Source organism: Olea europaea, chromosome 20, assembly GCF_002742605.1.
Source record: "Olea europaea var. sylvestris chromosome 20, O_europaea_v1, whole genome shotgun sequence".
Taxonomy (NCBI): domain Eukaryota; kingdom Viridiplantae; phylum Streptophyta; class Magnoliopsida; order Lamiales; family Oleaceae; genus Olea; species Olea europaea.
Window position 1 is genome coordinate 16,857,764 of NC_036256.1, and position 26,534 is coordinate 16,884,297.

Consider the following 26,534-nt stretch of genomic DNA (forward strand, 5'->3'; position numbering starts at 1 on the left):
GTGAATGTTACAGCCTATAAAAGCTTGATTGGGAGTTTGNCAAAAGAATCACATTGGGTTGCAGCTAAGCGAATTCTGAGATATATCAAAGGTACAAGTAATGATGGGATTTTTTACTCCACTGATGAAGTTGTTAAACTTGTTGGATACACAGACAGTGATTGGGCTGGAGTTATTGAAACCAGAAAATGCACATCGGGATATGCCTTCTATCTTGGTTCGGCTATATTTTCTTGGTCTTCTAAGAAACAACAGGTTGTAGCACTTTCAACTGCAGGAGTAGAGTATATTGCAGCAACAAATTGTGCCACTCAAGCAATTTGGTTGAGGAAAGTCTTGGAGTTTCTACAACATCAACAGGATGTACCTACAACTATTTTCTGTGACAATAAGTCGGCAATTGCATTGTCCAAGAATCCAGTTTTTCATGGTCGCAGCAAGCATATTGATATCAAGTATCACAAAATCAGAGAATTGGTTTCAAGAAAACAAATCAGCATTGAGTATTGTTCCAGTGATTGTCAAGTTGCAGATATCTTTACAAAACCGTTGAAGACAGAATCATTTCTCAAATTGAAGAAGGCAATTGGAATAACTAGTTTTTTTTCTGACTTAGTTTACGGGAGGCAATGTTATAATAATATATTAAACAAAGTCAAATTGTTTTATGGCATAAGAATAGGTCTGTTAGCTGTGTACGTGGCTGTTGAGATTTTGTGGTAGTGCATGAATTCATTAAGCTAGTTTTTAGGGAAATTTGTTATTTCTATTATTATATATAGTGCATGCATTTCAGTATACAAAAGTGAAGAGAAAAGCTTAAAGCAATTATTAATAAATTCTCTTTTCTTTCATTCTTGTCCTAGTTTATTTGCAGAATACATTATTGCTTCTCTTCCTCCACTTATCCTTTAAATGTTTAGATAAACATTACATAATTCATATCCATGCATTTAATTTACTTTTATCATTTCATCCCAATCACGAGAATGTCCCGGATAAGAACAAATAGAATTTTTTTTTTGGGCCATAGAATGTAAGATTAACCAGGAAAAATTTCTTGTTGGTTGTTAAAAATAGATATATAAAATGAGTTTTACTAATGATTTAAAATAATGTGATTGCCAAAACGCAAAACTGCAGCACATTATCGTTTTCAAAACCAACTTCAAATATATTGAGAAGAAAACTCAACCCAATTTGATTGGATTTTTTTTTAAAGATGCAATCTTGTTTAGTCCTTTAAACCAAACAGAGGCGATTTTTGGCAGAACCTAATGGTCATTTTAAAAGCAGCTGATGGAAGAACACAACTAATAAAACAAGCAAAAGTGGAAGCAATAACAAAGGAAAGTTCGATCACATGCACCGACTGCCATAGAAATTAACTCGAAATACATCAATATGTTGTGCACACTCATTTATGCCAAAACTAATCCACAGAGAAAGCTTATTGAATTAATGAGACCGCAAATTATGAACTCTCAAGTAAAACCGACTAGTACATTCACAAAAAAAACATATATGACACTTTTCCCTTTATGTGCTCCAACATAACACCAGAAACGTTTTCCACGAAGTATAACTGATGTTTGTGATGACAGTTTTATCCGTATAGGTAAATTAAATAAAGAAGACATCAAAAAGTAGAAAAAACAAGAACTCTATATCGTTCAAGCAGTTTTCACTTGCATTTAAAGAACTAGTGTTACCATCTAACCTGGTTGATGCTATGACACGACCCACTTCATTATTTGGCCACCATAGAGGATCAAACATACTTTAGACTGTATCTCTTCAAGCATTTTGCATCTGGACCCGACACGAAAACACTACAGGCAGATAGCCAACTCGACTCTGAACAAAAGCTCGACCAGCCAGATCTAGAGTACTTCCAATAAGGAAAGAAACATCCTGCAAGTTTTCCCGCCTATGTCAATTTCACTGTAGATACTCAAATTTGAAAGAAAAGGTTCCAAAAAATATGCCATCAGATGAACCAACACTAGCATGAAACCCATATCAGTTCAAGTTAATGACCAACAAATGCCCCAACCTTAAGGAGCTTTCAACTCAAGTGTATGTAACACCGAAAAAGTACATGACAGTCAATAGGAGAAGAAACAACACAATAATACAGTGCAAAGAATTGCATCAACGATAGTTAACAATTGGTTACAAATACAAACATGATGTTTGGGAGAGGTTAAAAGTGAGTCAAACTTACTTTTAAGTAAATTTCTGTTTCTTCTTTTGTACAAGTAAAAGAAGTTTCAGAGAGAACAAAGTTAACTTATTTTGTGAGTAGAATGGGGTTACTTTCAAAATAAATAACTTATTTATTTTCAGCATTGACCAAAAAAAAAAAATTTATTTGTTCCAGAGTGTTTCCATTCAGTAGATGTTTTGAACTTATTCAAATACGCAGACAGTCGTGCAGTGCTACACAGTTGAAGAGACCATGAAGAGAGTGATTACTATACCTTCAACCGAATTTGAAACCCCCAGATGGAACTGGAAGTTCACCTTCGAGTTGAATCCAGATTGTGTAGTATCACCAGAGGGCAGCTGCTCATCCTCTTCTTCCAACCAATATGTTTCAAGTATCTTCACTGCCTTTTCGTATATTTCAATGTTGTCATGACTCTGGAGGTTCTCAATCTTCTCTAGACCCTCTGCATCATCAATCATTTGCGCAAATTATGAACAAAACCGACTAGTACATTCACTATAGTTACATATATGACACTTTTCCCTTTATTTGCTCCAACATAACACCGGAAATGTTTTCCACGATGTATAACTGATGTTTGTGATGACAGTTTTATTCGTATAGGAAAAATAAATAAAGAAGACATCCAAAAGTAGAAAAAACAAGAACTCTATATCGTTCAAGTGGTTTTCACTTGCATTTAAAGAACAAGTGTTACCATCTAACCTGGTTGATGCTACGACACGACCCACTTCATTATTTGGCCACCATAGAGGATCAAACATACTTTAGACTGTATCTCTTCAATCATTTTGCATCTGAACCCGACACGAAAACACTACAGACAGATAGCCAACTCGACTCTGAACAAAAGCTCGACCAGCCAGATCTAGAGTACTTCCAATAAGGAAAGAAACATCCTGCAAGTTTTCCCGCCTATGTCAATTTCACTGTAGATACTCAAATTTGAAAGAAAAGGTTCCAAAAAATATGCCATCAGATGAACCAACACTAGCATGAAACCCATATCAGTTCAAGTTAATGACCAACAAATGCCCCAACCTTAAGGAGCTTTCAACTCAAGTGTATGTAACACCGAAAAAGTACATGACAGTCAATAGGAGAAGAAACAACACAATAATACAGTGCAAAGAATTGCAACAACGATAGTTAACAATTGGGTACAAATACAAACATGTGTTTGGGAGAGGTTAAAAGTGAGTCAAACTTACTTTTAAGTAAATTTCTGTTTCTTCTTTTGTACAAGTAAAAGAAGTTTTCAGAGAAGAAAAAAGTAACTTATTTTGTGAGTCGAATGGAATTACTTTCAAAATAAGTAATTTATTTTCAGTATTGACCAACAAAAATATTTATTTGTTCTACAGCGTTTCCATTCAGTAGATGTTTTGAACTTATTCAAATACGCAGACAGTCGTGCAGTGCTACACAGTTGCAGAGACCATGAAGAGAGTGACTATTATACCTTCAACCGAATTTGGAACCCCCAGGTGGAACTGGAAGTTCACCTCCGAAGTTGAATCCAGATTGTGTAGTATCACCAGAGGGTAGCTGCTCATCCTCTTCTTCCAACCAATATGTTTCAGGTATCTTCACTGCCTTTTCGTATATTTCAATGTTTTCATGACTCTGGAGGTTCTCAATCTTCTCTAGACCCTCTGCATCATCAATCATTTGCGCAAAGACATTCACATCTTCAATGTTACCTCAGTTCTTCTCAGCTTCTCCAACCTTCAGTATGTTCTCAAGACCTTCCAAGCAGACTGTGACAATCCTTGGATCAGGACAAACTAGAAGGTCGCACAATGGCTTTATACATCGTGCACCAAGAACCTGCCACCAAGTTGAAGAATTAATATTCAACCCAACTGTACAGTAACGTAAGTGAATTAGATAATGGTTAAAAAGAACTATAATTGATTTGCTCGTGAGTTCCCCCAGACGTGGCATTTGAAATAGCCCAAGCAGCCTCTTTCTTTATCTCAAATTCCGCATTTTGAAGCAGTTGGACGAGAGGTGAAATAATACCAGCCTCAATCACAGACTGTATTTTAAGATGACATACGCTCAGCATTTATCTCTTAAAAACTTACAAACAAAATCAGAACTGCAAGTGGCCGTGATCCATGAAAATAAAAGTAGTACTATAGGACAAAAATATAAATGGTGAACATTTTTAAACAAGACAACAAGAGAAAAATCTTCAGTCTTGACGTTCAAACAATAATTTGACAACTAATTTAATGGTAAACATCTATAAACAAGACAGGAAGAGGAAAATTCTTCAGTCTTGATGTTCAAACAGTAATTTGACAATAAAAACTAATAGCAGTTCTACTTCGACATCCGCACCCACTCCCCCAAACCAAAAAACAATTTCATAGTAGTAACTTGTGTACCTGAATCTGATCCTTATTCCCAGCGATGATGTTTGAAATGGTCCAACAAGCCTCCTTTTTGATGCTTTTCTTATAATTTTGAGTCAAGAAGTTAAGCAGACAAGGAAGTGCCCGATTCTCAATAATAACCTGAAAATCATTAAAGAGAAGTGAGTTCGTGAAAAAGATATTGCTGCTTACATTCTTCAATGATAGTATTCTTATTAGAGTTTTATTTAGAAGGCAGGCAACTTGACTTTCTGAAAGATGCTCATAAGGTTGATCTCTCCAGCTGATATAGAGTTGAAAAAGGGTTCATCAAAGGATGTTCAAGGGACCCTACAATACATTACAATGGCATACCAAGAAATGCCCCCATACACCTTGAGAAATCACAACTAATATTCCATTAAATGATTTAAATGAAGTTAAGATGCGTAGTTCAATGAGAAGTGCTTGAATCAAGAATTTCAGTATGCATAACTAAGCAGAACTATTTTGAAACGGAAATTGAATTTGAGTCATTCGGCTTTAAATAAAAACCAAGGCACTCCCAAGTCACTACAAGGATGGTCAAACATTTAAATTGGTATCAGAACACAGAGGAAGCCATTTAATAGGACCTTATAGTATTTAAATTCGGGGTTGTAACAATGAGAAACAATGATAAAGTAGGTAACTTCTGTTAAACATCATTAAGGATAAACAGAAATGCTGCATATAGACATAAGGCCCTTGTTTGAGCCCCATTTATCAACCAAAATACATTTTCAACAGTGATTTAATATCATTTCAACCACACATTTTTCAATAAAATAATATTATACGCAAATAAAAAAAAATCCTTATTTTTTAACCACATATTTTTTATCAATACACTATTCAAAAATTCATTTTCTTCACAAAAATAGGGCTCAAACAAGGGCAAAGTGAACATTCCAATTTCCAAGGGTGTCCTATAGAGTGCTAAAAGACCGACTACATAAAAAAACAAAAGAATTAGAAATATCAGTAGAAAGTTTTTTACAAGGGCCATGCTACATGACCATAAGGGTTGACACAACTTTTTACAATGTCAGTGAATATCTCATACCCACGTCATGAGCAAATTAAAATAATAGCAAAATCAATAATATCCAAACAACTTTTTTACACTTCCCAGTGTACCAAATAAATTTTCTAAACTAGACTAAGGGCATGTTTTGTTAAGATTAAAAAGTTTACATAAAAGAGAAGCGAACACTTTTTTTATCATGTACGTCTTGGTCAAAGTGATTTTGACGGAAGGCGGGTCTTATAGTCAAAATAAGTTTTTTTTACTTTTATCTTAAATATTACAGAAGCAAAAATAAAATAAATTGCGTTATGTATGGTCTGATCAAAGTTAAAAATAAGTACTTGTTTGTGCCCTATTAATTGTGAGTAATGTATTATGAAATAGTGATTGATGTTGAAATATGTTGTTAAAAAAGAATGATTTTTTATTTATTTACGTGTAATATTATTTTAATAAAGAATGTGTGATTAAAAACGAATACTGTAAAAAAAAAAATAATGTAATAGAATGTAGAAGAATTGTAGACAAACAAAGCTTAAGTAAATTATTTGGAAGTGATGTAGATCTTAATATCAAATAAGTAATTTGTTTTTACTTTCCATTTTTATTTTTTTTAATAAAGTAATCTACTTTTAAGACCGGCCATGCTCTAAGAGGAATAAGATGATAAAGACTAAAAAGCAACCCTAGTTATTTGAAAAGGCTTCTTTCTTCAAAACATAACTAACAATCGTTCTCTACCACATGTAGACTCAATGAATTCTTGTTTTAATATACTTGACCATACCCTAGGCATTCCACATCCTACTAGTTTCACACGATAAACTTTGCAAAATGAATATATTTGAAACATGAACCATCAAGCAATGCAATGCATTTTTTCTCTATCATTGACAGGGAGAAAGGAGAATACGATACACAACAAAGGGGTAAGTACGTAGAACAACATAAACTACTAAAAGACCAGATGACATACCGTATACATTTTATACATAAAACAAGTCAACAAGAGTTGGCTAGTAATTTAGCAGACTGTTGAGACCACAAGAAGGGTGACCCGACCAATTTTCCTACCATGTGAAAACAAATTCATAGGCTTGAAATTAATAAAGGTCAAGTACAAGAGCCTGCTGGATACCTGTGTCTGGATGTCATCTCCAGTCACAATATTACCAACAGTGTGCAGGGCAGGAATCAACACAGATGGAGAAGGATGTCTATAAACCACAAGAAACCATATTAGACAGCTACGAAGTGCAGTTAACAAAACCTAAATTACAAATTAATTACACGAATATAGATGTGAAAAGTAAGGAATGATGTCAAATATGATTTCTCACTCACAGTAAAAGCTCAACCAAACGAGGGCAAACGCCAGCCTCGATCACAGCTTGAATTTTACCATTGTCCCGTCAGATAGACATGACAGTGCCCAACATGCATCAATAAGTACTTCTTCATCATTTGTGTGTATCAGATGAGCAAGAGCAAGGAGGGTAGGCTTCACCTGCTCAATAATTTTTAGAAGGAATTGCCTCAATATAATGTTGAAAAATATAGGCAAATAATAGTGTCACCGTAATGTATATTTGGGCAGAGTAATGACGTTTGGATAGTTTTGAATGGTCGAGGCAAGAGTTCGACTCTTTCTCCTTAAAACGATAATGCCTCGCACTGGTACTGACGATATTGCAGCACTCGTTTCCCAAGATACAACGACCTCGTCTTGTAATAGTAGTACTCCAAATTACAAGACCCGACGGACCCATAAAGTTTAGATCTCTCCACACACACTGGATAACTAAAATGGACGGAAAATAATTATCGAGGTCTGAATTATAAAAGCAGAAATGATGTAGGGACAAAGGGATAATTTCGGGAGAGTAGAAAATCAATTCTGATTTTGGAATGAATTAAAACCGGGGTATGGGGGGCCTATATATAGATGTTGAAAGGTTGTGTCCCAACAGACACAATCGTCGAAAAGTTGTGTCCAAAAGACACAAACAGTTTCGACAGTCAACCGCCACAATCCGCCAAATTTTAGAAGCACCATGTGTCACACACAGAAAATTCGAGAAAGAAAAAATAATAACATAAAATATATTATTATTATTATTAAATAATAATAAATTAATATAATTCAAATGTTATTTTACCAAAAAATATATATCAGCTTGGCCCAAGCCCAAGACCCACGACCCGTGATCGTGCCGTGTCGAGCCGAGCCGAGCCGAGCCAAGCCAAACTGGCCGGACGGCGACCGCCGCGCGCGCGTGTGGCCTTTGGTTTAACCTACTAGCATGTAGGTTCTTTTCCCCTCAAAAACTATTAGTACCCTTTGGGGCCCAAACCCAAGTCCCAAACTTGAGCTATATAAAGTGGTTTATATTCTTCTAATTTTCCTATGTGGAATTGGTATTTTTCAATTTCCCACCTATTTTATTTTAACATCAAGTGGGCATCTTTTGGCCTTAATTTCTCATTCACCCTAAATTGGTTTTGAGAAAATAAATATTCCATATTAATCTACTCATGGAGTAGAACACATTTGGCCAAAGAAATCTTATATCCGATTAATGGGACCCACTAAATTAATTGATCAAAAGTTGGTCAAACCAACTAATTAAAACCAATTTTTCCAACAATCCCTCACATGAATAGAAATTAATACAATAGACTATGCAGACCCTATAGAGAGATCAGGCGGAATGTTATCACATCTCGATAGGTACCTTATGGGTTTGAACCTTCCGTAGTAGAATACTATCGGATTTACTTGGTTAATCAGTGAACGCGGTGTCTTGAACTGTTAGCCGTTTTTGTAAACCAAGACAATAGTATCAACACAATAACCTTCCTAACATTTTCGAGTTCTCACTGTTGTGTTCATTTTAGCCCTGAACAACTATTGGATTTCATAAGTGCTTTAGACAATTCAAGCCTTTGAAACATTCTCATAGAAGCGGCCACACTTCACACTTGTATAGGTGATCTCCTATTAAGAGTACCTGTCATACTCCACTTAGGTAGTCCAAGATATAGGAATCATTAAAAGTATAAGTTAACCTAAAACTTTCTGCAGATAGCACTTCCTTATCATAGGAATGGATAGGAGTTAACTCCGAAGTGTTTATTTGAATCTTCATAACTTAGTTGTCCCATTGAACCAAGATTTTGGGATCTCCAGTCAGTGAGGTTGGGTTACCATTACAAAGTTTCTTATGTAGTAGGCTTTAAGTCCATTCCTCTTGATAGGCATTATACTTGATCTCTTGGTAAGCCTTTGATAAGCGGATCCGCAAGATTTTCTCTAGACTTTACATAATCTATGGAAATAGCACCATTTGAGATCAACTGCTTAACTGTATTATGTCTTCGACGAATATGTCGAGACTTACCATTATATATACTACTTTGTGCTCTACTGATAGCCGACTGACTATCACAATGTATACTAATTGTAGGCACAGGTTTAGGCCAACATGGAATATCCTCTAAAAAATTTCGAAGCCATTCTGCTTCCTCTCCAGCTTTATCTAAAGCTATGAATTCAGATTCCATTGTGGATCGAGCTATATATGTTTGTTTAGAGGATTTCCAAGATACAGCCGCACCACCAATGGTAAAAACATACCCACTAGTGGATTTTGAGTCTTTTGTATCTGATATCCAATTAGTATCACTGTATCCTTCTAATACAGCTGGATATCTCGTATAATATAATCCAACATTTGAGGTGTATCGTAGTCATTATTTGGGTTACTTGTATATCTACTAAGTTTGTTTATTGCATATGCAATATCCGGACGAGTGCAGTTTGTAATGTACATTAGACTGCCTATGATCCGAGAATATTCTAATTGAGATACGGGTTCGCCTTTATGTTTGGCCAAATGTAGACTTAAGTCTACTGGTGTTTTAACTGGACTATCATCATACATATTAAACTTTTTAAGTACAGTCTCAATATAGTGAGATTGAGACATTACAAGTCCCTCAGATGTTTTAAGAGTTTTAACTCCTAATATTACATCTGCAATACCCATTTCTTTCATGTCAAAATGTTTTGTCAACATTTTCTTGGTATTTGTTATCATATCATAACTACTACCCACAATTAGCATGTCATCAATATATAGACATACAATTACATATGCATTAGGTGTGGTTTTAATATAAACACATTTATCACATTCGTTAATCTTAAAACCATTTGACAACATAGTTTTGTCAAATTTTGCATGCCATTGTTTTGGCGCTTGTTTTAGTCCATTTAATGACTTGACGAGTCTACACACCTTTTTCTCTTGTTCAGGAGCGATGAACCCTTAGGGTTGTTCCATGTAAATTTCTTCTTCTAGCTCACCATTTAAGAAAGCTGTTTTGATGTCCATCTGATGGATTTCCAAATTATGCAATGCTGCGATTGCAATTAATACTCTAATTGATGTTATCCTTGTCACAGGTGAGTATGTATAAAAAAAAAAAATCAAGGTCTTCCCTTTGTTTGAATCCTTTAGCTATCAATCTGGCCTTGTATTTATCAACTGATCCACCAGTCTTTAATTTTCTTTTGAAAATCCATTTACAACCTAATGGTTTATTACCAGGTGGGAGATCTACCAATTTCCAGGTATGATTCTGCATAATAGAATCAATTTCACTATTGATAGCCCCTTTCCAGAATGAAGTTTCTGGACTAGACATTGCTTTATTGAATGTCCTACGTTCATTTTCTAAGTTAAAAAATCTGGACCAAAAGATGTAGATGTTTTGGTTCTTTTGCTGCGTCTTGGTTTTTCATCACTTTGAGGATTACTAATTGCAGAATTATAAGTTCGTTTTTGTAGGCTTATTTCTTTCCTATCTTTACAAGGAAACTTGTCCTAAAAAAAATGCAGCATTCATAGATTCAATGATAGTATTTTCATGTACATCCGGAATGTCAGACTTATGTACGAAGAATCGATAAGCACTACTATTATTAGCATATACAATGAATATGCAATCGATGGTTTTAGACCCTATTTTAACTTGTTTAGGCTTTGGTATTTATACCTTAGCCAAACACCCCCATACTTTTAAGTATTTGTACGAAGGTTTATGACCTTTCCATACCTCATAAGGAGTTTCGTTTCTACCTTTGTGTGGTACTTTATTTAAAATGTGGTTAGTTGAGATAATTGCTTCCCCCCACAAATTTTGTGGTAAACTAGAACTAACCAACATAGCCTTCATCATCTCTTTTAAAGTACGATTTTTTGCATTCCGTAATATCGTTTGATCGAGGTGAATAAGGAGTTGTAGTTGGATGAATAATCTTAGAATCTGAACAAAATTCATCAAATGGTGCTCCATATTCCCCACCTCTATCACTACGAACAATTTTTATTCGTTTGATTAGTTGATTCTCAACCTCATTTTTGTACTATTTAAATGCTTCTAAAATCTCGTCTTTATTCCTTAGCAAAAAGACATAACAATACCTTGTGCAATCATCTATAAAAGTAATAAAATACTTTTTACCTCTTCTAATTTGCACAAACTTTAAATCACAATTATCACTGTGAATTAGTCCTAGAGGATTCGAGTTCCTTTCAACTGAATGAAATAGTGTTTTTGCTAATTTATCCTCTACACATGTTTCGCATCGATGATTTTGATCAAAGGACATAGAAGGCAATAAATCTAAACTTACTAATCTTCGTAAAGTATTAACATTTACATGTTCTAACCTATCATGCCATAAGTTAGAAGACTCAATCAAGTAACCAGAAGATTTATTTTTATTAATATCAAAATCACGAAGTACATGCATTACATTCAATTTGAATAGCCCATTGGCTAAGTACCCTTTGCCTACAAATATGCTATTTTTGGTGAGTACAAATTTGTCAGATTGAAATACCAGCCTAAACCCATTCTTGCTTAACAGAGCTCCGGATACCAAGTTTTTGCGAATATTGGGAACATGCAACACATCGATGAGTGTTACTTCTTTCCCTGATGTCATCTTCAGCACTACTTTACCTAGACCAATAACTTTTGATGTTGTTGAGTTGCTCACGAAAAGTTGTCGTCCATTGATAGGAGTGTAAGATGAAAACATCTCCTTATCAGCACAAACGTGACGAGTAGCGCCAGTATCAACGAACCATTCTCTCGGATTATCCACCATGTTTGCTTCAAATACAACAGCCGAGAGCATTAGTCCAGACACTCCGTTAGACAGTTTGTCTTCTTCAGTCAAGTGCACTTGGTCCTTTTTGTTTTTCTTTTTCTGTCGACAGTCCTTTGCAATATAACCAGGCTTACCGCAGTGATAGCAATCTCCTTTGAATTTCTTAGCCTTGCACTTTTGCTTGCCATTATTCGGGTGTTTCCTTTTCTTGCTAGTAGCTGGCTTCACCAAATTGACTTTAGCCTCCATTTGCTACTTTCCAGACTTCTTTTCAGCATTTCGATTGTCTTCCTCAATTCTTAATCTAATAATCAAATCTTCAAGTCTCATTTCCTTGCGTTTATGTTTCAGGTAGTTCTTGAAATCTTTCCACATTGGTGGTAATTTTTCGATAATTGCAGCTACCTGAAATGGCTCACAGAGCTTCATGCCTTCTGCATGTATATCGTGCAAGATAAGTTGTATCTCTTGGACTTGAGTCATTACTGTTTTAGAATCTACCATTTTGAAGTCCAGAAATTTTCCTACAACGAATTTCTTCAATCCGGCATCTTCTGTTTTGTACTTCTTTTCCAATGACTCTCATAGTAATTTAGCCGTTTTGACGGAACAGTATACGTTGTATAGTGTGTTGTCAAGGCAATTGAGAATGTAATTTCTGCACAAGAAGTCACTATGACTCCAAGCATCGAATCCTGCTCGTTTTTGAGAATATGTTTCCTTCTCCTCAATAGTTGGAGCATCTTCTCTCAAGATTTTGAGCAGATTTAGAGTCGTAAGATACAACAACATTTTTTGTTGCCATCTCTTAAAATCCACTCTCGTGAATTTTTTCGATTTTTCCTCGTGAGCATTGTTAGGGGGTACGACAGACGTACCAGGTGGTACAACAGACGTAGTACTACTTGCCATTATCGTTTTAAGATTGTTGAAAAATATAGGCAAATAATAGTGTCACCGTAATGTATATTTGGGCAGAGTAACGACGTTTGGATGATTTTGAATGGTCGAGGCAAGAGTTCGACTCTTTCTTCTTAAAACGAAAATGCCCTGCATTGGTACTGACAGTATTGCAGCACTTGTTTCCCAAGATATAACGACCTCGTCTTGTAATAGTAGTACTCCAAATTACAAGATCCGACGAACCCGTAAAGTTTAGATCTCTCCACACACACTGGATGACTAAAATGCACGAAAAATAATTTTCGAGGACTGAATTATAAAAGCAGAAATGATGGAGGGACAAATGGATAATTTCGTGAGAGTAGAAAATCAATTTTGATTTTGGAATAAATTAAAATCGGGGTATGGGGGCCAATATGTAGATATTGAAAGGTTGTGTCCCAATAGACACAAGTGCCAAAAACTTGTGTCCAAAAGACACAAACAGTTTGGACAGTCAACCGCCACAACCCCTGCCAAATTCTAGAAGCACCACGTGTCACACACATTAAATAATAATAAAATAATATAATTCAAATGTTATTTGCCGTGTCGAGTCGAGTCGAGCCGGTCGGACGGCAGCGGCGCACGCGCGTGTGGACTTTGGCTTAATCTACTAGCATGTAAGTTCTCTTCCCCTCAAAGACTATTGGTACCCTTTGGGGCCAAACCCAAGTCCCAAATTTGAGCTATATAAAGTGGTTTATATTCTTCTAGTTTTCCTATGTGGGATTGGTATTTTCCAATTTCCCACCTATTTTATTTCAACATCAAGTGGGTATCTTTTGGCCTTAATTTCTCATTCACTCTAAATTGGTTTTGAGAAAATAATATAATTCAAATGTTATTTGCCGTGTCGAGTCGAGTCGAGCCGGTCGGACGGCGGTGGCACGCGCGCGTGTGGGCTTTGGCTTAATCTACTAGCATGTAAGTTCTCTCCCCCTCAAAGACTATTGGTACCCTTTGGGGCCAAACCCAAGTCCCAAATTTGAGCTATATAAAGTGGTTTATATTCTTCTAGTTTTCCTATGTGGGATTGGTATTTTTCAATTTTCCACCTATTTTATTTCAACATCAAGTGGGTATCTTTTGGCCTTAATTTCTCATTCACTCTAAATTGGTTTTGAGAAAATAAATATTCCATATTAATCTACTCATGGAGTAGAACACATTCGGCCAAAGAAATCTTATATCCGATTAATGGGATCCACTAAATTAATTGATCAAAAGTTGGTCAAACCAACTAATTAAAATCAATTTTTCCAACATATAAAACGTTCAGCAGTTTTTATATGTAATTACAGAGAAAAGTGATAATAGAACAAACCTGCTCAAACTGAAGATGTGGCTTCCCCTGACAAAAGTTTGACAACGTCCACGTTGCATTTCGCAACATGGATAGCTTTGCTTTGTCATTAAATTGTGCAAATAAGGGCATTAATGATCCATAACTAAGGACAAGATCACGACATTTTGGTGAGTTGCCAACAACATTTCCCAACGCCCAAACTGCCTACATAAAGTAGTTGAACATAAAGACAAAAACAGCCTGAAATTTAAATTTAAAGCTGAAGCACATTACAATATCTACCTGCTTGCCAACATCATCGCTAGGGGAGTGGGATGAAGCCAGACATTTGGCATTGTGGGGTCAAACGGACAAAGGTACGTAGTAATATATAGCTCTTGTTTGAGCCACATTATTTTCATGACAATGCATTTTTGAATAGTGTATTGATAAAAAATGTGTGTTAAAAAATAAGAAAAATTTTGAATTTGCATGTAATATTATTTTGTTGAAAAATATGTGGTTGAAATGATATCAAATTACTGTTTAAGAACGTATTTATTGAAAAAAAAAAGATGTTTGTCAAACAGGGCCATAATATATTTCAAATGGATTAAGCCAAACGAACATAGCCTTTGACACAATGGGTGATATAACACTCACAACTGAGGTGTGGGTCCCCATAAATAAAATAATCCCGACCTCCCCCATGTGTGTGTGCTATGTCAATTGGGGTGTTATCCTCTATGGCTATGTAGATGGTCCTTTTCAAATTTCAAAAAGTAGAAATGCATTTGCATATCTCAAATTTAAAAATTAAAAGCAACTAATTAAAGACCCAAATTAACAGGAAAAACAAAAGCCACATCCAAATCCAATTGATATAGGTTTGCTACGGAGCTAACTAGATGGAAAAAAAAACAAATGTCAAACAAGTAGATGATAGATTTGTTACTTAGATAGAAAAAAAAAATCACAAAAAATTGGCACAAGAAAAGAAAATCTCAAAATATGAATTGTGAATTGGCAATCTTGAACTCTTTGTGTAAGTCGATTCTTCATTTTTTTTTCTCTTCTTTCCGTAGGACTTTAGGGCAATGGACGGTCCAAGACTACAAATGCATATAAAATGATAAAAAGCAAAGTTTTGATAATAGGCAATTGGGCTTGGCAATGGGCTTGTACAATTGGACTTGACTATGGGCAAAATTTTGTTTAATTTACATATTAAAAAAAAAAAAGGTTTGGCAAGAAGTTTGAATAATTTACAAATTTCACAAAAAAAAAAAAGGTCAAAAATTTTTGTGAGGTCAATTTACCCCACATGACGCCATGTGGGTCCGTCTATGCTAGGGGAACTAAGAAGTCTCACAAAAATGGGAACTGCACCTTGATCAATCACGACCTTGGTGTTATCAAATGTTCTAGATGCAATGTTTCTAAGAGCCCAAGCTACCTCAAACTAGAAACAGGAATAACACAATGCATGATCTGAAAAAAATAGCAGTTGAAATACAAGAAATGAACAATTATTAGCACAAATTTAAACCTGAAGCTGCGGGTAATCATCTCTTGCAAGAAACTCAACAAATCAAGGAACAACTCCAAACTATAACTTCCTCAATTGGTGGATTTCGTTCTGAGCCAAAAAATAAATAAAACGCAAACAAAATCAGCTGAAAGAAAAAACTAACAATAAACAGTAAAAGGTCCATTTCAAATTAAATAGAATCAACGAAGATAATTAATGAATTACCTATTGAAAGAAGTTTGCGAAACTGAGTTGTGGCCTCGAGTTGCGGTGTGCCATAATTTGAGCAAACATCAGCGATCATTTACATTAGACTTTCTAACTGAAAGATTGAAAAATGAAAATCCAATAGCACAAAACCAAAATATTATTCCATCTAGAGCAAAGACAAATCAAATCAAACTATTCTCATCTCACGTTTCTTCATGAATTAAAATGAACTTTATATCGCGAAGATGCGAACAACAAGCATAATTAACGAAAACATTGTTGGAATTTAAATTGGCAGTGTATGGAACCAGATTCACACATATAGTATACGTAATTTAGATATCGGATTCACGCTTACCATATTTGGCAGCTTATCGTATGTGCTGCTTACCGTATTTGGTAGGCTGCCGTATTTGGCAGCTTATCAGCTTACCATATTTGGCAGCTATCGTATTTGACAGTACAACTCATCGTATATGACAGTTAATTAACCACAGAATTTACACAAACTGTTTGTTTTCATAAACTAATTTAGATAATACAAAATTTGGACAAATTGTTTGTTTTTATACAATAACTTAAATAACACAGAATTTGTACAAATACAGTTTCATATATATATATATGAGAGAGAGAGAGAGAGATTATTAACTAAATTATGAGAATTAAAACAAATTAGTCTACTTAAATATGTATAACAGATTACATTATTTGCAAAGACAGAAAAGCATTATAAATTTCAGAAACTGAGATTTAAAGCTAAATAAATTTGAAAGCATGTAAATTCTGTAAATAACGAAATGCACAAAGATTTAAATTGGGAAACATATAAATCTGGAAATAAACTTTTAACTCGAGGCCTGTGTAAACACAATTTCCTTAAAACAGATTCGCCCTCTCATTATGCGTGCTTGAGCTTTAATCCGAGCGTCTGTTTTCCAGGATACAATCGTATTACAACAGAATCTAAGCACATCAGACATTGCTCCGACGAACTGATTTAGCACTCGAACAGTATCACCACCAATATGTAGACAGAGACTCAAAGTATGTATGCAAAACAAAGAACGACTATGCAGAGGGTTTTTTTGTTGTTTTTTCGTGTCTAAGTAGTGGAGGAGCTTGCTGAATAAATAGGCTATAATGGAGACTTCAAGGCCAGGAGTTTCGTCATTAACTCAGCAATGAATATTGGAGTTTCGACTGTCTTAAAATTTAAACAGTAAGTTGAAGAAAGCCAAAAAATTGTAGCAAAACGTGGACTATCCAAAGCGGCCAATTTTTGCTCCGTTCTATCCGATATTTGTGTACGCAGGTCACGCCTGCACACAAGTTCAAGGCTCGGTGTACACTTTCGATCCTTGATTTGCACCCCCTGCGTGCGTACGTAGAGAGAGTCTCTATACTACATATGATTACACCCTTCCAAAGTATAATCCTTTATAAAGTGGTTCATACTTTTTTCAATTTCCTATGTGGGACAAAGCTAAATATAGTTATCTATCAACATAAACCATTTCCAATGGTTCACTTTAAACTCCAATTTCTCATTCATCCGTTCATCAATTTCGACAAATAAATATATGGTTTCGATGCTCTCACGGAGGTGAATACGGATTAACTTTGATCTTCCAAATTGGACCAACGGGTCCCACTCAAATTTTATGCCAAAATTAGTCACTAGCCCATTTTTTCCAACAAATATTAACCTTTCAAGCCAAATTCGAAATTGAACGATGAACTAGTATAACTTCTTGTTCAACAATCAACTACAACAACGAAATAAAATCTCATATAATCCAGTTGATCAAAGCTCTATGGTGTTCATAAAAGCAGAAGAATCAATCGTAAGTGCGTCTTCACCTTCTTGTCCACCTGCTGAGCGTTGTTGACGGTGGGCTGAAACTGCTGCGCTTGAAGGCCTTCACGGTGCTTCTTCAGCAAGCTCTCCTCCCTTCGATTTTTTCGAATCTCCAACATGTTGTCCTCGCGCATCCATTGCCACCTTGTACTTGCTCTGCCTTACCTCCGTTCTCGCGTTTGGCCTCAACGACATCGTTTCCACGATTTAGAAAACGAGAAAACCTCAATTAATTAAATTCAACTTTTATGTATGTATAACGACAAGAGTAAGAGAGAGAGAATGAAGTTTTTGAGTGATTGTGGAATGGGCTGGTGAGGTGATCTCGAGCCTGAGGTTTCAAGTTTCAACAACTGCCTGATGATCGAACGAACATGGTTTCTCATCTTATTTAGGGTAATGTCACTGAATTCCAAATTTGTAGTTTGACTGCCTGTTTTGCAACACAAATATTAGCTAGATGAGGATCAATACTTGAGTAGAACATCGTCCTACATTTGGTACGATCTTTCAATAAGAAGTCGTCATCTCATCGGTCTTGTGAGGTGATCTTGATTATTTGGTTTCAACAACCACCTGATAATCAAATGGACATGGTTTCTCTTCTTATTTACAATAATGCCACTGAATTTCAAATTTGTAGTTTGATTGCTTGTTTCCCAACAAAATTATTAGCTAGATCAGGATTGATACTTGGATAGGACACTATCCTACGTGTGATGCGATTGTTCAATGAGAAGTGACCACCTCATCGGTCCGATGAGGTGTTAGTTTCTCATTACATGGTTGCACCACATGATCGTCCTACCCCAAGTATTTCTCATCAAATAGTTATGGTATATCAACATAAAAAAATATAAAAAATTGTTGCTTGAGATTTAAGAGTAAGGTGTGAGACTAGCATGAGTTTTACTTGGTGTACATCGAGTCTGACATCATGGATGACATTGTGTAAGTTGGCAGCTTTTTGTATATTGATTTTAACAACATTTTTTCTAATCAATGGCCAAATTTCCAACATATAGGGGGATGTCATCCAAGATGTCAAAGAGGAATGTGCATATAAATTAATCCAACCGGCATCTATGTGATGAGAAACTTGTGAAATCATGTTTGACTGAGTTAAATAAGCTTACAAAAATGGCCGAACATGATTAGTCTGCAATTAATATTTGAATTTATATTTTATTTATCGAATATTGTTAAAAATTCTTAATTGATGGTCAACAACTTCAACCACAATGATTTGATCAAATCAAGATCTAAAGGATAATGTTGTCACCTTTTGGAGCTCTTTCATCAACAATTGTTCTCTTACAATATATTGTAAAACTATTTAGAATCTCAAGGAATCAGATCGCAATTGGGCAAAGCTCGAATTCTTGATAGATAAGATCTTTTATAACTATCAACTGTCTATATGTATGCATACTCGCTACTTGACTTTGTTGGATTCCTGTTTTCACACGTATTTATTTTGTACCATAAATGGTATAAAAAATTCATTATATAAAGAAAGTCGATTTTGTCAATTCGAGAAATAAACAAAAAGTACAAAATAACTTCTTGTAAATATTCAATGATGATCAAGTGCATTGAGATTTCAGTTGTACAATATGTACACAACAACTTACATAATGGTTTACCAATAGATATTTTGTGAGATTTAACTGGATCAAAATCTCATGCATTAAATAATTTTCCTACTTACATTTTGACACCTCGTCACTTTATGGAAATATTTCTGTGCAAGAAGATTTTCTTTGAGATTTTGTCGGGACATCAGTTAACATGACATAACAGTTGGACAATATTGTCACATTTTTTTAGGTTTTGTCACTTCTTTAAAATTTCTTGTCACTTTTCATTTAATAGTCTTTCTCTTCTCTTTTATAGGATTAACAGTTAATCGTACCATAGGAATATTGAACAGTGACATGATACTTTTTAACATTGTTATACTTTTTTACACTCTGAACTTCATAAATTTGTTATCAAATTTAGCTTCTGTGTAAAATAAGGATTATGCCAATTATTGTATTGATTGATTGCATATTAATGATAATAATGGCAGCTTAATATGTTTTTAACGGTATTAAAACTTAGCTTCTTGAAAAAGTGATATGATATATCACTTTCTTAACTAACAAATCATTTTTCATTTTAACAAAGGTTGTTGTTTGTGCATTTTATCGGGACAATGATTTCAACCATTTGATCACTTTTATATTCGTAATCTTGTTTCCATTTACCTTCATAACAAATGAAGATGTTAATTTTATCTATATTTACGAAAAGAAAAAAATAAAATATTATATTATGTCACTTTTTAATATAAAGTAAGGGCTTGCTTAAGAGTTTCTACAATACCAATTATGAACGTTTTTTAAAGTGACGATTTTGAGCGTTTATGAGCGGATCGATTTTGAAGGGTTTGAGTAGCGATTTTTAAAAGGGCAACTTACAAAAATATCCTTAAAATTAGATATCTTTTGAAAAATCATATGAAAAGTTTTTTAGAAGTAAAAAATAAAGTGCAAAAATAAAAAGTGACACAATGTCACTTTTAAAAATTTAATGCCACTTTTATATTAGAAAATGAAATAAAATCTCATTTTGATTAAAAAGAAATGTTTGCCACTAAAATAGTGATAGAAAATTCAAGAAGGCAACTGAAAAGAAGTGACAAATTCAAAAAAAGTGACAAGTACTTAAAAGTACAAAAATTCAAAAAAGTGTGAGAGATTTAAAAAAAAAAAAAAAGTGATGAATTTAAAATGGGAAAATTTCATAAATAAGAGGATAGCTATGACCTATTTCAAAAGTAAGAAAAAAGGTTTCAAATTTCAAAAATCAGATATTTATTAAAATTTATTTATAATTTATTTAATTAATTATATATCTTATTAATTAAACAAATTAAGTCATAGATCTATAATTTGGTCAAAGATTTATAATTTAATCAGTCATATATTATTTTTCGCTCTGAAATTAAAATTTTTTTAACATAGTAAATTATTTTACGGTCACAATTCAAAAATTTACAGGTCACACTTTGTTCATCCGTCACAGATACACGTCACAATTGTGTTTATAGGTCACATATTTTTTGTCACAATTTATCTTTTTTATTGGTCACGGATTAACCAATTTAATGGTCACAATCAATCAAATAATATGTACTCACAACCAACACTTGCGACGACCACTGCTTCCAATGGCACCACTGTCAGAACCACTACCACCACGAGGTTACTGAACTTTGCAAAAAGTTTTCCAGGAGCTCTTGTAAGACTTTTTGCAAAGTTTAGTGATGAATGGAATGATTTTTAAAGTTCAGTGATCCCGTGGAAACCTTTTGCAAAGTTCAGTGACCACTTGTAAATCTTTTGCAAAGTTCAATGATGAATGTGGTGATTTTTAAAGTTCAGTGACACGGTAGATAACTTTCTGTAAAGTTTAATGACTATTAGGGTAATTAACCCCCACTAAGCTCATATTATATATAATTTTATCATTTTAGAGTTTCTTATTTTATGTGATAGTATCTAGGGAGAATTGTAGTTGGGATCCCAAACCTCTCAAATTATTGTAGATTATACCATAACTTTTTATTTTTGCAGTTGGGGTCCCAAAACTTTCATCTCTATTGCAGCTCTAGGACGTGGACGGAATTCACCAATTTGTTGTTAGTTGGCCAAAAGACAACGGTCCGAAACGATTTATTTATTTTAATTTTTATATAGGATATTTTGGTTGGATCGTTGACTTTTGATCAACTAACGGCAATATGGATGGATTTCATCCACATGTTCTCCAGATGCACTTAAGATGAAAGGTCTAGGACCTAGCTACAAAAATGAAGGACTTGCAACAATTTAAAGCGGACCACAACTGCAATATTTCTTATCTATTAGAAGTTCCACCACGTTATTTTAGGCTTCAAAAATAAACTGTATGATGTAAACTGCTCAAATTTTCGTATTGGAATTTCATTATAATTTTGAATTAATCCAGTGGTACATAATTGGGTATACCTAATTATTCGGGTAGACCCCCCACCCCATGTGAGAGGGGTGTACACCCTTATGTACCACTAGCAAGATTTTATGATTTTAGACGACAAGCGTGTTGTTCATTGTTAATAAATATTATTTCATATAAATTCATATATAAAATATAACTTAATTAAGAAATTGTAAAGAAAATAATAATTATGGTACCAATTTTCTGTATCTAAAAGCCTAAAATCGATAACTAATTACACCCAAAGTATAACGCGGTGATTGTAGTACAACTTTGGGGTATCGTATCCACAGGGAGATGGAAAATAATCCAAAGAATCAAAAGCTAGGGTTTTGTTGTGATTTTATGTGAATGTAATGTGTCAATTGAAATAGAATTCAAATAACAATGTATAAGTTAATGAAATTTAAATCAATGTGTGAAGCAGTGAAGCACCGGAATTCTCTCGATTAGATTGGGTCAATCAATGTCAATTATGCATGAAGTTACTCAATTAAAGGTTTTCATCATAACACTTTAATTGAAAGATTTAACATTCAAATCTATTCAATTCCACAATAATTCCCCAACCTAGATTTCTTTCAAAATATAATTTCACAATAATCCATTTAAATTAGATCCAAAAGCAATTATATACATCAAGCATATGGAAAAGAATCACACCAATAGAAGATTTAAGATTGAAATTCAATAAATACTTCAATTATTCGATGGAAAAAACGTGATTGAATCCATGAAAATTTAATACAAATTAAACCAACCTAAAAACATGTCCATAAGAATAAAAAATCTAAATCTAGAATTGTTTAACAATGAAAGAGCGTATTTATGCAAGAAAAGATATGAAAATTCCCAAATCTAACCGAGTTCCTTCGTGATTCAGCAATATGTTTAGTTTTCCATGAATTTCTTGAGCCAAAAACCAAAGAAAAGTGATAGGAAGTGGATGGTACTGGTTCTGGGACGTTTTGGGGCTTAAAACCGTGTGCAAAACGCATTTCCATAATAGGTTGAACCGAATAAGGAAAGTAAATTTTCGGCCAGAATTTTCTGTGCGACTGCTTTCCATATTTTGGCCATAACTTTATCTCCTGAAGTCCAATTGAGGTGATTCAAGTTGCATTGGAAAGATAACTCAAAGTGATACAATTTTGCTAGAAATATCTCTTCCAAATTAGGCCGTTTACTAGGTCAAAAATTGATCTTAATCTTCAACTGAAAATTTGAAAAATCCTTATGCAGTTGGAATTTGATTTGTGAAAAAAGTTTGGGCATATTTAACTTCTTTTTACTATTAATTGCATCCAGTGGACTCCAAAATTTATCAAATCATCATTCCATCGCCGGTCTCATCTTTGGATTATTTGCAACTTGGCCACTAAACTTTCACTTTGGTTATTTTTCACTCATTTCTTCCGAGTTTCGCCTTTTTCATCAAATTGCGACCTAGAAAAAAAACATAAGAGTGATGAGTGCATTTTGACATCAAGTAATCATACTAATATAACAATTAAGAGGGAAAAAATATCATATATTACACTCTTATCACACCTCCAACTTGCTTATTGTTAGTCCCTAGCAATTTAATGCAAAACAAAACAAATGAGTGATTGATCTATATTACAAGTAAAGTTGTTGAGTTCCAATTCAACTGCAGTTCATTATCTTTTCAAATTCAATACCACAAGAAATTAACACTGTTATGATCATCAAGATATCAAAAATACTGCTAAATATGTGAGTGTATGTCAAGCCATAGTCATCTTACTGCCAACTCTAACACATGTAGCATCAAGTATGCCTTGAGCCAAAGGTTCAACCCATAACTCACAGGTATCAAAATGTTTTGTGCGATTTTCTCTCTATGGAGCTGAGAAATGGATACACTCATAATTTGGAGGCTTAAATATTTCTGAATGAGCAATAAGCGAACATTGATATTATGATAGGTATACTGTCAAATGAGAATTCATCACTTTCTTACCACAATCATAATTGGGATCAAAACAGCCAATGTAAAGGGTTGTAGTGTAGTTTGGGTCAGGTTGTATGAAAATGAGGATATAAAGATTCAAGGACTTCCAAGCATGTAGTTAGGCATCTCATCAAGTATCTCGATAGATTATATCCTTCGATTAATACGTTCTTTAGTATTTCAACCCCAAAATCAATCAGTTTTTTTTTGTCTTGTTTTCCTTTTTCTTTTTCTTTTTCTTTTTCTTTTTCTTTTTTTTTTTTGGTTGTTGAAAGGTACAATTTTTTTATCCTATATTGACTTTCATCATTTCCCAAGTAACTTACCATTTTACCACAAGTCATATGTTCTCAAAAGAGTTTCCAATTCACAAAATCAATGAATGCTCATTGCTATTTTAGTGCAAGATGGCTCTCGATCCTCATTAACTCTCACATGAAAACTTTAGCAAGAAACTCCTCTAACTATATGTGTTAAACCACTATCTTACCACAAGGCTTGTATGCGCAAAAGAGTTCAGCAAATGTCTTCACATCCAAACTTTCGCAAACAACATTAATTCCTAGTGGCATATATTGTCATTCAAGAACATGTAGCGAATTAGAGACTTAAAAAAATTTGATTAAAATTCTATGTAAAGCATGCAATTCTCAATAAAATTTAAGTTAAACTCTCCCCCAACTAAACATTGCATTGTCCTCAATGCAAAAACATGCCTGCCAAATAAAGGTAAGGAAGATATCACCTGAGTACCGAAGTGAATCACATGAATTGAAGTATAAAAAGCTCGAAAGTCTTCAATAGAAAGGTTAATGCAGAGAATGAAAATAAAATGAATGCAATGAATAATGCATGGACTAAATCTAGAGAGAGTGCATAAATCAAAATAAAAAGAAAGAGAAGGGAATGAATTCCCATTGGGTTGCCTCCCAAGCAGCACCTTTGTTTATTATCGTTGGCTCGACCCAATATTGCCTTCTTTAGCTCGCATCCAGCCAGGGCGTTGTCAACATTCTTTGCATTGCACCAAGCTCAATGGAAATGATCGCCGGTGATGATCCACAATCCTGCAAATCGTCAAAGGCAGCACAAATATTAGTATATTCCCCATCATCATACCCTACTGGAATTTCAGAATTTAAAAGGAAAGAATTTGATGGATCGGGGTCAATAAGCGCATGTGCTTCCTTCTCAACGAGTGCATCAATCATGTATTTTGACGACACCCATCATCTTTCTCGGGCTGTTTCATGACGTGAAAGATATTGACATCTAAGGTCATGTTCCCAAAAGATAGCTTCAGCAAACCATTCCTACAATTGATAAGAACGTTAGTTGTAGCAAGAAAATGTCTACCAAGAATAATGGGAATTTTGGAGTTACCATTCACATCAAAAACCATAAAATCCACGGGGTAGTAAAACTTGTCAATCTATACTACTACATCCTCAACTACTCTCCTAGGTCTAATGGTGGATCGATCAGCTAATTGTAGGGCCACAGAAGTAGGTTTGATCTCACCTAGACCTAACGCCAAGTATATAGCATAAGCGTGATGTTGACACTAACCCCTAAGTCGAGGAGAGCTTGTGAAATCTAATGGTTTTCTATAACACAAGAAACAGTAGGACGACCAGGGTCCTTATATTTTGGCGGGACTTTTTGTTCAATTATTGCACTCACATGTTCAGTTAAGAAAGCGATTTTCTTGACATGGTGCTTTCTTTTTACAGTACACAAGTCCTTAAGGACTTTAGCATATGTGGGGACCTGAAAAATCACATGCAAGAGAGGTAGATTGACTTTTACTTGCTTGAGGTGCTCTAGGATTTCACTGTGTTGACCAGCAGATTTAGAGGTCGACTTGAGGGCTTGAGGAAAGGGCACTCTAGACGGATTTTTTCACTAACTCCTCACTAGGGGTGCTTTCTTCAATACTATTGGGATTCTTCTCACTTTTCCTAGATATGGGGGTTGGTTCTATGACTTTTTCAGATCTAGTGGTTATGGTATTCACTTCCTTAAAGTTGGTCCCTCCTGATCCTGGAGTTTGTGCCATGTGTTGTCCCTTTAGATTTGGTTGAGCTTGAGCTAGAAACTTCCCACGTTCTCCTACAACTAAGGCATTGGTTAGTTTGGACACATGATTCTTTATCTCTTTGCTTTCCTCAACTAACTGGCCAATTATAGTCTCAAATTTTTTATTTGTTTTGCCCTGTGCCTCAATAAATGTATGTAGGGCGTCTTCCAAAGAGTTCCTAGAGGATGTGGTTTGGTATGGAAGTACAGTGTAAGCTCTATTTGACTGGTTTCCAGGTTTCCAGCTGAAATTGGGGTGATTTCGCCACCTTCGATTATAGGTTTCGAAATAGGAAATAGGGAGTATAGGACTTTTGATATATGCCTAAAGCATTACAGTATTCCTCATACAGTCCTCTTATCTCAACATAAATAGCACACTCTTATGCTGGATGATCAATTCCACCACACACAAAACAAGGCCCTAAAAACTCGACACGGGAAATAGATTGTGTGGATTTCAAATCCTTAGCACGTAAGGCTTCAAGTTCTCTAGTAAGGGTTTCTACCTTGGCTCTAAGGTTGTCCTCCTCCCTAAGTTGGTAAATGCCTATGCTAGTTGGGTTTCCTGTGGGTCGTGACCTATTAGTACTCTCAGTGGCACTCAGTCCAGTCCAGTATGAGCTTTCTCAACTAAATCATCTAAGTAGTCTATAGCCTCATCTGGGTCTTTTTGCAAAAATTCTCCATTACACATCATTTCAGTAAATTGACGCCCGTTAGGTGTTAGGCCTTCATAAAAATAACTCACCACACGCCAACTTTCATAACCA

The 26,534-nt window shown here is 34.7% G+C and overlaps 1 protein-coding gene and 1 pseudogene across 1 annotated transcript; both read right to left on the reverse strand.

The window, feature by feature from the left end:
• Positions 1–1,709: 1,709 nt before the first annotated feature.
• Positions 1,710–3,948, reverse strand: LOC111369866 (importin subunit alpha-6-like). Its single transcript, XM_022991571.1, has 3 exons — positions 3,913–3,948; positions 2,484–2,699; positions 1,710–1,914 (listed from the first exon to the last, which is right to left on the reverse strand). The coding sequence occupies exons 2-3, from the start codon at positions 2,689–2,691 to the stop codon at positions 1,772–1,774; spliced, it is 351 nt and encodes a 116-aa protein (XP_022847339.1). The 5' UTR covers positions 2,692–2,699; positions 3,913–3,948; the 3' UTR covers positions 1,710–1,771.
• LOC111369865 lies at positions 2,735–17,876 on the reverse strand (annotated as a pseudogene).
• Between the last annotated feature and the right edge of the window lie 8,658 nt (positions 17,877–26,534).

Bases quoted from the DNA above. Each gene is read 5' to 3' on its own strand.
- LOC111369866 (XM_022991571.1), bottom strand. From the start codon at position 2,691: ATGATTGATGATGCAGAGGGTCTAGAGAAGATTGAGAACCTCCAGAGT. The intron at 1,915-2,483 runs GTATAGTAATCA...GAAAACTTGCAG, and splicing joins GGTTTCAAATTCGGTTGAAG to GATGTTTCTTTCCTTATTGG.